The sequence below is a fragment of the Takifugu flavidus genome, chromosome 8 (assembly GCF_003711565.1).
Source record: "Takifugu flavidus isolate HTHZ2018 chromosome 8, ASM371156v2, whole genome shotgun sequence".
Lineage (NCBI taxonomy): Eukaryota > Metazoa > Chordata > Actinopteri > Tetraodontiformes > Tetraodontidae > Takifugu > Takifugu flavidus.
This window is the reverse complement of record NC_079527.1, coordinates 13763815-13775368: the sequence shown is the minus strand read 5'-3', so window position 1 is coordinate 13775368 and position 11554 is coordinate 13763815. Positions and strand designations below refer to the sequence as shown.

Below are 11554 nucleotides of genomic sequence, written 5' to 3'. Positions count from 1 at the left end.
TTAATATACTTCGTCACAAAAATACACTATGTACAGAAGAAACATTTAAATATAGATGTAAAATACTATTTCACCTACAATTTCTACTCTGAAATGAATTATATTTTTAATATGGGTAAGTGCACATAATATCAGAAGGTAGGATGTCGTTTATAATTTCTTTGGTAGCACCCATAACAACATTTGATAATTAACATTTTCAGTTGTGGAGTTAAAAAAATGGCACCAAATAAACTACTACTAGGAACAATAGTAATAATAATAATAATAATAATAATTACCACTACCATATCCACTCCACTAGGGGGAGACATTTCCCACAATGCCCCGCGGTTTTAACAATCGAAGAAGTGAACGTTTCTTTACGATCCACCGGTGTTTTACCTCGCTCAAGAAGGTCGTCCATAGACTTTCGTTTTCGCAAAAATTAAAACACCGAGTAACCGTAAGAGTTCAACGCGTTACCGAGAGTGGTTCGCAATATATAGAGTGATGTGAGTATTTCGGATAACAAAGGGGACAACAGCGGTTTAGGTCGGGCTGGTTACGAAACGTAGCTAGCTCCGGTTGGCTAGCAGCGGGCGATATCGCCTGTAAGAGCAGAAGAGGTGACAAGATAAGTGTCGCTAGCGGATGTTAGTCATTTTAGAAACCCGCAGTCTGACTAAAATCCCACAATCGAATATTTTAACGCGGTTGGCCTGGGCTGTCGAATCCCGCTGCCCGGATTTTGGGCTCAGGTACTCGGACACAGGATCTCCGTCGGTGAGTGGCTGGTTTGATGGCAGCCACGGTCAGTGCCCGGCGGCTTCCCATGGGTGTGCGGACATTCAGTGACTTTCTCCAGATCGCCACTGTCGGGTCCCCTCGCTCCTGTCGGGGACCGGTGTCAAGAAGTTGCCTGCGTCAAAACATCAGGTGAGGCTGTCACGGAGACCCCGGAGTTGTTGTCATGAGTGACCGAAGGAAGGCGCTTCAGTGCCGAGGCGAGCGTCTCCTTGGCCGCCTTGTATGTCGCGCAGGGCGCCGGGATTATTCTCTTCCATTAATGCAACCAATTTAAGTTTAAACACGAGAAATGGGTGAAGAACAGGATGCCGTGGCCTTTTGCCTCAACAAACATGGCTCCTTCCATCCAAGAATGGAGTGGAAACCCTGCAGGTTTTATTATTAGATTTGTTTCAGTGCTCATCAGTTTACTCCAGGAGTTATTTCTTCTCGTTTTCATCATATATAATAGACATTTGACATCACAATGTTTTGTCCTAACTCTTTCTGACCCAATTTATAACTGATCAGAACTCGGAAAGATCTTATTGGAAACATGACTTGATGATATTTGGTAATAATTACAACACAAATAACACTGTCTGCCAATGAAACATTGTCTAACAACAGGTGTTTGAACGCTCCACAGTTTTCTTTCTCCCTTGTGACTGAATTCAGAATATACCAGCAGAATATACCAACAACAGCCCCCCCCCTCTGTGTTTGTGCTCTCATTCAGTTTCACAGCAAGTAGCTGGAATGTAGTGGGTCTCCTCTGTCGTTGTGTGTGTGTCCTTCTGGAATCGGTTGACATGATGCCTGTTTTCGTGTGCCCTGTTAGACATTTGTCATCATGCGGCATTCTGATGACCAGGAGTCCCAAAGCACTTTGCCTCCAAGACCGGGACACAATGGCGACTCTCCCCCCAAGCAGGAACTTCATCAGCCTCACCAATAAACGGAAGGAGTACTCCGAGCGTCGGATAATCGGGTAAATGGACGGCGTGACCTTTTCCTCTTTAGTGTTTCTATCTTTATCTTTCACACTTGAATCATTTCTGTCAATGCAGGTTTTCCATGCAGGAAATGTACGATGTTGTCGCCAAAGTGGATGACTACAAGAACTTTGTGCCCTGGTGTAAGAAGTCTCAGTACATCATGCAACGGCAGGGCCACTCCAAAGCCCAGCTGGAGGTGGGCTTCCCTCCGGTGGTGGAGCGCTACACGTCCATGATCACCAGCGTGCGGCCACATCTGGTCAAAGTAAGTTCACCTCCTGCTTCTGCCCGGCAATAAACGGGTCAGATTTTAACCCCGACGCTTCTTTGGGGGGGGTTTAGGCAGTTTGTACAGATGGCAAGCTTTTCAACCACCTGGAGACAATATGGCGCTTTAGCCCTGGCATTCCTGGTTACCCTCGGACCTGCACCGTAGACTTTTCTGTGAGTAGCTTCTGTGTTGGCCGCAGGAGGTCGATGGCGCCTCCTGTCTGAACGTGTCATCGATGAGCTGCTTCTTTGGTGTCTCTCTCCAGATTTCCTTTGAGTTCCGCTCTTTGCTGCACTCCCAGTTAGCCACCATGTTCTTCGACGAAGTGGTGAAGCAGAACGTCGCTGCGTTCGAGCGACGGGCCCTCAAGATATACGGGCCAGAGACTCGCATCCCCCGAGAACTGATGTTTCACGAAGTGCACCAGACATGATCACGGTACCTCTGCGCCGCCACCTCCGGGCCTTAAACCACGCTGACCCTTGACCCCTTTTGCCCAGGCGAACGTGTGTGAAGCCGCTTCGTAGCTCACGGTGTCTCCAGTCCAGCTCTGCACAACCATCATCTGGAAGACTTTAGATAGCCAAGCTCTAAGCTTAATGTTGGAATTCCTGCCCCCCCCCCTCCTCCTCCCCACACACACACACAAATGTCGTCTTTCTGTGCACCTTCTGTTTAAAGCCTCCCTGAGTGAACCCCCCCCCCCCATTGGTGGTGCTTCATGTTTAAAGTTGTATTTATGAAATGAGTAAATCGCTGCAACATATCACAGTTGGGGGGGGTGATGTTTATTTTACAGCAGTGACTCTGAAGAAAATGTTTATTTTTGTCAAGACTTTTGCTCAAATGGGATCAATTCCTCCATTTTAATGAGACCTGGTGACCTTTGGCCCCCACGGATGTGTGATGGAACGTGTTTTTATTTCAGCACCTGCATGATTATACTGTATTAGCAAAGCTCCTTCGCCTCGTATCACCTGCATTTCTTTCAATTTGGGGTTTTAATATTTGGTTTGACCTTTGATCCTTCTTCCTTGTAATGTAACCATTAGAGATTATCTGCACATTTTTATCTTTTTATGCTGTCAAATTTAATGTGCCATGAGGCGGAATGCTATTAGAATAAGTTTCTGGATTGGCTTTGGCAAATGTGGCTTTAATCTGGCGCGTGGAGCTTCAAATGTGGTTATTTCACAGCCCTGCGTCAGCCGTCACCACCAGGCTCCAGAGGAAGGTGAATCCGGCCGTGCACCGTCATCGGCTGCTCATACGTACTCGGAGCAGAGTTTGGCCAAAAGGGCAACAGGAGCGTCAGTTTGGTTTTACGAGCTTATTAAATAAAATTGTGACAGTATTTTCCTATGCGGAACAAACGTTGGTCAGTTCGCCTGAATAAAAAGGTCGCACGCAGGCAGCCGCTCGTCATTTACGCTGTAGAGCGAAGCCTGGATTTGATGCTCATCTTTCTTATTTAACGACATTGTGATGCATGAATGTATGAGACGAATATGACATCGGTTACACTACATTTAGTGACTATTCAACTTTAAATCCACAATAAAGTCTTTGCCACGCCGCCTGGCTGCATTCGGTGTTGTAGAAGTGATCTTTAACTGGTAATAACGTCTGCCCCAAGTCTCGTACTCCCAATAAAAGTGTTTATGATTCCAGAAATGTTTTCTGCGTTTGAAGCTAAAAAAAAAAGACCCCTGAAATAGACACATAAATAACATTAACTTATTTTACGCCCAGACATCGTTCAGGCTCCCTGGATAGGTTTCTCCAGTCCAAATTTCTATAAATACAGTTAAGTAAAATAAAATGTTTGTTTTTTTGGTTTTTATTTAGTCCGTGGTTGCAGTGACGGGGTGAACACAGGGTGACCTGTAAGAAACCAGAGTGGGGTGATGGTATTCAGGCTGGTTATTAATAACAGCGGATGCAGGAGGCGGCTCCAGGAAGCCTCCTCCTCTTCTTCCAGGATGTGTGAATATGTAAGTTTGCTCCTTATCTGCCCAACGTTGTGTCCGGAAGTGCGGCGCGTGGCTGCTTGGGCCATTTCCACATTAAACCGCAATTTTAGGAAGTCAGTTGATCCATTAAGCGGCGCGACACTGACCCCTCGCGGCCGCGGGGGGAACTGACGTAAAACCAGAGTCGTGCCGACAGAGAAATGACAGAGATAGTTAAGAAAAACTTTTATTTTCATTATTGTTAGCTTTTCCAGTAATTGCTCTTTAAGTCTTCCCCACCTTTCTGATCCATCTAGCCCCCCCCCCCAGCATTTTTCTGTTGAATCATCCGCAGCGAAACATCCCAATCAACGCCAAGCACCTTCCATGTGCCTCTACAATCAAAATAACACCACTGGAACCACCACATCTAATGAAAACCGGAAAGAAAGCGGCAGCGAAGCAGATTTAAACAGCCGTGAGGACCAACGAGAGCGGTCTTTTAAACTACATGGAGTGCAGACAAACCTAAAGCATAAGAGCAAGCTTGAAATATCCAAGTGAGGCAACCTGAAAAACCTGCACCCACAGAGCCGGGTGGGAATCCGTGTATATACAATATAGCTGCGGTTTGGATTTCTTCCTCTTTTTGTTTCTTGTTCGCCGACAGTCCGGTGCGACAGACGACCATCACACAACTGACAATGGGAACCATTGTGGTGATGAAAGACAAGTGACTGCATACATTCAAGCTATACATACATATATGTATATATATATATACCTATGTACACAAAGTATAAATAAGACCAGACTATGAGATCCCACAGATTCTATAGATTTTTTTTTTTTAAAAGAAAAGCAATCAACCAGGCAGGGTTCTACCACCACCAATTGGGAAAACTAATCAAGCAAGTGCTCATTTTGGAGTAGTTGATGTTCAAAGCGCTCTCCTGTGGGGAGAAATGAACGAAGGGACACTCGATAAGACACGACCGCGAACAAACAGCGCCCCCATCCCGCCTTTTATTCAAGCTTGCTCTTAACGTTTCATTACAGGCTGCCAATTACAAACACCCTGGGGATAAATCTGTTGCGTGCTGTACATTATTGATGCGCTACTGTCCACGCGAGCCTGTCGGGAGAACACACGGGGTGGGGGGGGGGGACAGCGCCACAGAGGACAGGTTATTTTGATCATAGAGGGTCATTTTAACACACGAGTACAAGATTTAAAGGGGCAGCATCTTTTAATCGCTTTTCAATCCTTCACATCCTGAACGGGCTTCTTAATTTGCTAGTGAGGACTTTTATTCTTAGCTGGAGTGTTCGAAAAAGGGAGTGAACCACATGGACAGAGCGGGGGGGGGGGGTCTGGGAACATTGCAAAGCAGAGTCGAGGCGTCTGTGGGGGAGACACAGGCTCTTAGCCTGAGCATAAACAGATCAGGCCTTTAAAGGAACGCAGCAGAGGTTGAGTCAGTTGAGATCAATAAACAAATTTAAAAAAAAAAAAAAGAAGTAAAATACACCCCGAAAATTCCCTTTAAATGAATCTGCCTGGCGACAGGTGAGTCCCAGTGCTAAGTAACAGCGGGGGGGGGGGAACAGCGCAGCAATGCTAGCAGATGTCTCAAGATACAGACATCCCAAATATGAAGTATGATGGGAAAAATGAACTAAATATGTCAGAACTGATAATTTAAAAAGACCCTTTTTAGTGAAACAACATTAAAAGTGTACTGTCTCTTTGAATCCCTGGGTTCAGAAATGACGGGGGAATCCACTGACGCCTGCCTGTTTTTTTGTTTTTTTCCTTTTCTAATATCTCCACCTCTTCCCCGCCCTTCACACTAACCCCCAACGCCCGTCAGGTTAATGCTCATCCCGACTTGGCTCCCACCAGGTTCATCAGTCCATCTGTGCTCATGGACTTGGGGCGCTCCAACGGGAAGCCCAGAGCACGACTCCACACCAGCTGTGACAGCACGCCGAGGGCCCGGGACACGCCGAACAGCACGGTGTAGTAGTTCATCTCAGTCATTCCGTAGTACTGCGCAGGAGGAGGGAAAACAGGCGTCAGGATCTGCGTCTGTCCCCAGATGTTTGAGGAAGCCTCAGCGTCCTACCTGCAGCAGCACGCCGCTGTGGGCGTCCACGTTGGGCCAGGGGTTCTTGGCCTTCCCCTGCTCCAGCAGCACGTTGGGGACAATCTTGTAGAGTTGGGCGACCAGTTTGAACATGGGGTCGTTGGGAAGGTGCTTCATGGCAAACTCCCGCTGGCAGGTGTAACGCGGGTCGGTCTTCCTCAGGACGGCGTGGCCGTAACCGGGCACCACCTGGCGGGGATTCGCCGTTACTACTCAGGAGGGTAAATCAAATCTCTTATATTAAAACAGAGGGACACAATGTCAGACTATTACTAGTGTCCCAGCATTAATTTAAACCGATTCAGTAGATAATTTCAGTTTCTTAAACTTGAGAATAAATAAATATCCTACGGTGACATCAATGCTAAAGACTACAGGACTGACTAACACTGGCTGTGTGTGTGTGTGTGTGTGTGTGTGTGTGTGTGTGTGTGTGTGTGTGTGTGTGTGTGTGTGTGTGTGTGTGTGTGTGTGTGTGTGTGTGTTTTACCCTTCCAGACTTCAGGGTGTTCCAGATGTAATCCCTCATCTTCTCGTCAGAGACTTCTCCCCCCAGCTCCTTCTGCAGGGCGGTCAGCCACACCAGCACCTCCTGTGTTGTGTGGAAGAAAACCCAATTTGGGACTCGATCCAAACTTCTACGTCAAGAAAATCCCGCAGAAGCAGGAACCGCCCGACGGAGACGCAGCACAATCGTTAACCCAGCCGTGTTTCCCCCCCACTCTGACGCGTGCTCACCTGATTGGCCAGGCCGTGCAGAGGGCCAGCAAGACCATTCATGGCAGCGCTGAAGGACAAATAGGGGTCAGACAGGGCGCTGCCCACCAAGTGGCTGGTGTGGGCGCTGACGTTGCCTCCTTCATGGTCACTGTGAGAGCAGGGAAGCATCATACAGACACTTTAGACCTTTAACGACTCATTTAGAGTGTGAAAATGAAAAAAAGTGGATCAAGGCGTCAGTATCTCGGCACCTGTGGATGGTGAGGTAGAGCCTCATCAGCTCAGTGAACTGGGAGTCGCTGTAGCCCAGCATGTTGGTGAAGTTGTGGGACCAGTCCAGGTTGGAGTCGATGGCGCCGATGCTGCTGCCTTCGCGGTACAGGTTACGGTAAATCTTGGCAGCGACGCAGGGCAGCTTAGCAATCAAGTCCATGGAGTCCTCATAAACAAACTGGAAGATTAAATGATTAAACACATTAGGAGACGGCACGTAAACCCGGGTCAAAAGGGTGCAGGTGTGAGCAGCAACGCAGCCATAATGTTCCTAACGGGGCCATAAAGAGCAACACTCCTTCGGGGTTATCTCCCATGTCTGGACCTCATCCCAGCTGTGCAGATTATCACCTGCGGAGTCATCAACCTGGCTGGAATCAGGCTGCAAACTCACCTCCCAGTACTTGGACTTGTGGACCCCCTCAGAATAGGCCCGAGCAAAGTTACTCTCGCTGTTGAGGGCGGTGACGGCAGCACTGAACTGGGACATGGGGTGGAGGTTTGTGGGGAAATTATCCAGCATGGTGACCACGTGGGAGGGGAGCGCGGCTCTCTTTGCCCACTCTTTGGAAACCCAGTTCACCTGCAGGGATGGAAGAAGATCATGGAAAATACTGCCTGGGTTCAGAGACCAGACCCGGCGTCTCCAGGTGACCTGGGTCAGAACTAGGTGAATTACAGATGTATTACTCTTGGGTTCAAGGGTTAAATATTAATGCCACCAGTTATCAGTGCTGTTCATGGAGATAGCCCCCGCCATAAAACACCTGCTTTACGTTCTGTAAATCCTGACTATTTCCACCTCCACCCAACCTTCTCACACCTACCTGCTCCTCAGTGGGGACCTGTCCGGTCACCAGAAGCCAGAAGAGGCCCTCAGGCAGCGGCTCCTCGCCTCCTGGAGCTTTAGGCAGCAACTTCTGACACTCCGGGATACTGTAACCCCTGAAACGGATTCCCTGGGTATCAAAGTGGGGAGAGGAGGGGGCATAACGTGAGCGCACACTTATTCCATTAATGGTATTCGCTCTAGGTGCAGGCACTTGTCCAACATCAGGACTGACGACCTCCGTCGCCGCGGCAACCGACTAGAAAAATGCACGACAGCAGTTTTCCCAGCAGGACAAAAAAAAGCTCTTTGCCCGAGTCCGACGGTAATCAGACCGAGTGCCTTTGAAGCGGGCGCATCTTAGAAAGGGCAGCGTCAGTTTAACTAATGTCAGAGTGGTGAAATGTGGCAGCACCTTGAAATACTGACCTCATCAGGATCCAACACCGAGGTCTCGTACACCAGACCCTTCATCCCCCTCATGCCTCCATAGACCTGCGGGTGAGAAGACGGGCGTGAAGGTCCGGAGCAACGGCCCCTTTCTGTCTGTCCCCACTCTGATATTCATTCATGAATTAGGCTGATGACCTTTCAACGACCTTCCCCACCCAACCCAGGACCCGGCGTGACCTTTTGTACTTATTTAAAAAAATGAGCCGCAGCTGCCAGGAAGCAGAACCGCCGCCTTTGTGGCGTAACCTTCTGCACATTAGGCCCATTTGGAAACCGACTCACCATGTCCACAGTGATCTGGCCAATGTTGTTTTTGCCATATTGCTGTTTAAAGTTTTTGATCCGGTTCTGTTCTTTGGGGATGAGGTCAGCGAGAAGATCTTTCAGGTTCTGCAAGGACAACATGAAGGTCGGTCATTACGCGGCAGCGGTCCGATATCAGCCGGCGCGAACGATACAGAATCGTGGCGACTTACCGTTGTCGATGCGCTGGCGTTCCTCGCAGCCACGACGAAGGAGGCGGCGTTCTGCGCGACACAAACGATCAGAACCGTGAAATCAAACGAAATACGAATCCGTCCCCACAGATCTGCCGAGCAGGCAAAAACGCAGGAGCCGCTCAAACCGTCTTACGTCATCGACCCTTCTGACATCCCAGGAATGCCGACAACACAGACGAAAACACGGAGAACGGGTCGGTGCTCCCACCGGCCCCAGCTCATTCCTTTATTCTTCATACTTCCTTTGGGCAGGTCAATGCGGAAACATGGCGGATGAGTCTATTTACTGAAGGGCTATAGCTGCTACCAGTTCAAATATTGCTCCATCCCAAAGAGCAATGTGCCCCAAACACATCCGACAAATCCCGCATGTCAAACCCACAACCTTCGTGTCCTCCCAGAGTCACATGAATATGACAGGAGGTGCCCAACCACGGCTTTTCTCGGAACTTGGAAAACATTTTTCCTCAACTCAACTAAACAGGTCTTGAAAACCGGGATAATATTCCAGGATCCTGGAGGGATTAAAGCGGTTGGCTTTGGTTCCCTCTGAGATTAATGAAGTCACCCGTCTGTCTGGTTATGAGAGTGTTTGGAGGCCAGTAATCTGGTTTTGGGGAGGGTTTAGGGAGGCAGTGGAAGCAGCATTGGGAAAAGTTGGCATTGTTCCCTATGGAATCCAACTGGTGAGGGAGGAGAAAGGACTGTTATGGCGTACAGGATCTTACACACACACACACACACACTACACAACTGAGGGATTACGTAAGAGCTCAGGCTCTTATATATAGTTAGTTTCACTAACAACCCGTCTCCTTCCTGTGAGGTGAGGAAGATTAGGGGAACCAGACAGGACACAAAGGTGTCAAAACACTAAAAAGAAAACTATAAAGAGCAAAAAACATTGACTAAAGTCTCACTTAAATAAAAGAAGAATAAAAGAATAAAAGATGTATAAAAGGAGTGATGCTTATCACCATTAAATAATCATTAAGTCTTTTGTTCTCCTCACACAGCTTAAATACACAAGTAAACCTGAAATAATGGAAAATAGTTGTAGAAGAGGTCCGATTATATCTGCTGGCTCCTGCAGCGCTCCTCCGGTTTATCATGTGACAGTCACAGATTGCTCAAAGTTCAGAACAGATTCATATTTAAAGAATGAGGAGACAGTAGCTGATAAGAGAGGGCATAGAAGTGTGGCACAGGTCAAATGAACGGGAAAAGGTCCAAATCGTTTGAGCTGACACACACGGTTGGCGACACATCTATTTCAAGCAACTTGGAGATTAAATCAGAAACACACTGACAATTGGAATGCTGCAATAAGGAAGAATGTGGAAAATAAAGATGCGTTATGTATGATTTCATAGCGTTCCTAGCTTGTTTTACTCGGTCGGCCACAGTTTTACTACGATTTCTTTGGGGGATAGGTCAGCGGGGAGGTCACTGGACCAAGGCAGTGGGTGACAATCAAATAGGTCAGAAAGCACTTTGATAAGATCAGGACTGAACAACACATATTGAGTCAGGGGCTCTAATTATAGGACCATTCATTTTATATCCAAACAGTCCAGATCACCTGCTACAATATCAAGTTGCTAATGGGTTTTAAACTGTTATTAAAGATGCAAATCCGCGCTGCAAAAGTGGCTCCAACCCATTTAAAGTAAGCCTCAAACCTGCAGAACGTGTTGCAGAGTTCGGTGCCATTAAATAATGAAACGTGAAATCTTAATGTGAAGGTCAACGACGGCTGAAACAGCAGGGATCAAAGATAACTGACAAAACATCAAAGGAATCACGGCAGGTCTGTTTCCCCCCTGCGTAGGTAAAGAATAGAAGGTCTCGCCACAAATGGTCCAAGGAACATTTTCCAGGACACAATACCAGGCCGGCATAAAGAAAAATGGTTCCTATACAACATACTCTAATAGGATTAAAGTTCCACACAAATACCTCTGGAAGTTTAAGTTATTTCACTCCGGCATACATACACGTTGAAAAACAAACATGTGCTCAAAAGAGGATATATTATTTAACCATTTATACCACCATGCTTTGGTCAGTGTGGTTGAAAATGCTAAGGTTGCTAACGTCACCTAGCTCTTCCCTCTGTTAGCCGGCTAACTGAGGTTAGCATTCAATGTAGCCATCATAGTTTTGATAAAGTAGCATCGAGGACGCCGTCTACAAACGTTACCTTTGGGTTGAGGAGCTTAGGCGCCAGCCTGCTGAATGTCAGGAGGGACATTGTGTCTGAATGCTAATTCCACTGCTTTACAACTACGGACGCCGCTGCCAGTGCACCAGGGAGCTGGTTGAAGGTGCCCCTCCAAAAAGCGGAAGGTTGAAGAAGGATTCCGGCCCGCATGTGGCGACAAATCCGATTGGACGATTGGTTGGACGATGGAAAAGCGTAGATGAAGCTCATTGGCTGCCGAGTCATTTCCTGCTCTCTGATTGGATAGTTACGCGCCCACTGTGTGTGACGTCAACCGAAAGACATTGGGGTATGTTCAAGACCACGCTGTTGACTCTCCCGTGGTCTGTTCAGTGTTAAAAAAATAAATAAATCTATATATATTTAATGTAGTAACACTTATTATCTGCTTTAATTACTCATTCTAATTTGGGTGC

At 47.4% G+C, this 11554-nt stretch overlaps 2 protein-coding genes across 2 annotated transcripts; one reads left to right on the top strand and one right to left on the bottom strand.

Annotated features, from left to right (window-relative positions):
• The first annotated feature begins 333 nt into the window (after positions 1-333).
• coq10a (coenzyme Q10A) lies at positions 334-3711 on the top strand. The gene is made up of 5 exons (XM_057040706.1): positions 334-918; positions 1610-1759; positions 1839-2031; positions 2109-2210; positions 2303-3711. The coding sequence occupies exons 1-5, from the start codon at positions 782-784 to the stop codon at positions 2468-2470; spliced, it is 750 nt and encodes a 249-aa protein (XP_056896686.1). The 5' UTR covers positions 334-781; the 3' UTR covers positions 2471-3711.
• A 509-nt stretch (positions 3712-4220) lies between these two features.
• Positions 4221-11298, bottom strand: cs (citrate synthase). The gene is made up of 11 exons (XM_057040672.1): positions 11118-11298; positions 8891-8941; positions 8697-8804; positions 8391-8456; positions 7960-8091; positions 7527-7715; positions 7111-7310; positions 6878-7007; positions 6630-6731; positions 6119-6328; positions 4221-6042 (listed from the first exon to the last, which is right to left on the bottom strand). Exons 1-11 carry the CDS (start codon positions 11166-11168, stop codon positions 5872-5874), a joined length of 1410 nt encoding a protein of 469 aa, XP_056896652.1. The 5' UTR covers positions 11169-11298; the 3' UTR covers positions 4221-5871.
• Positions 11299-11554: the final 256 nt, after the last annotated feature.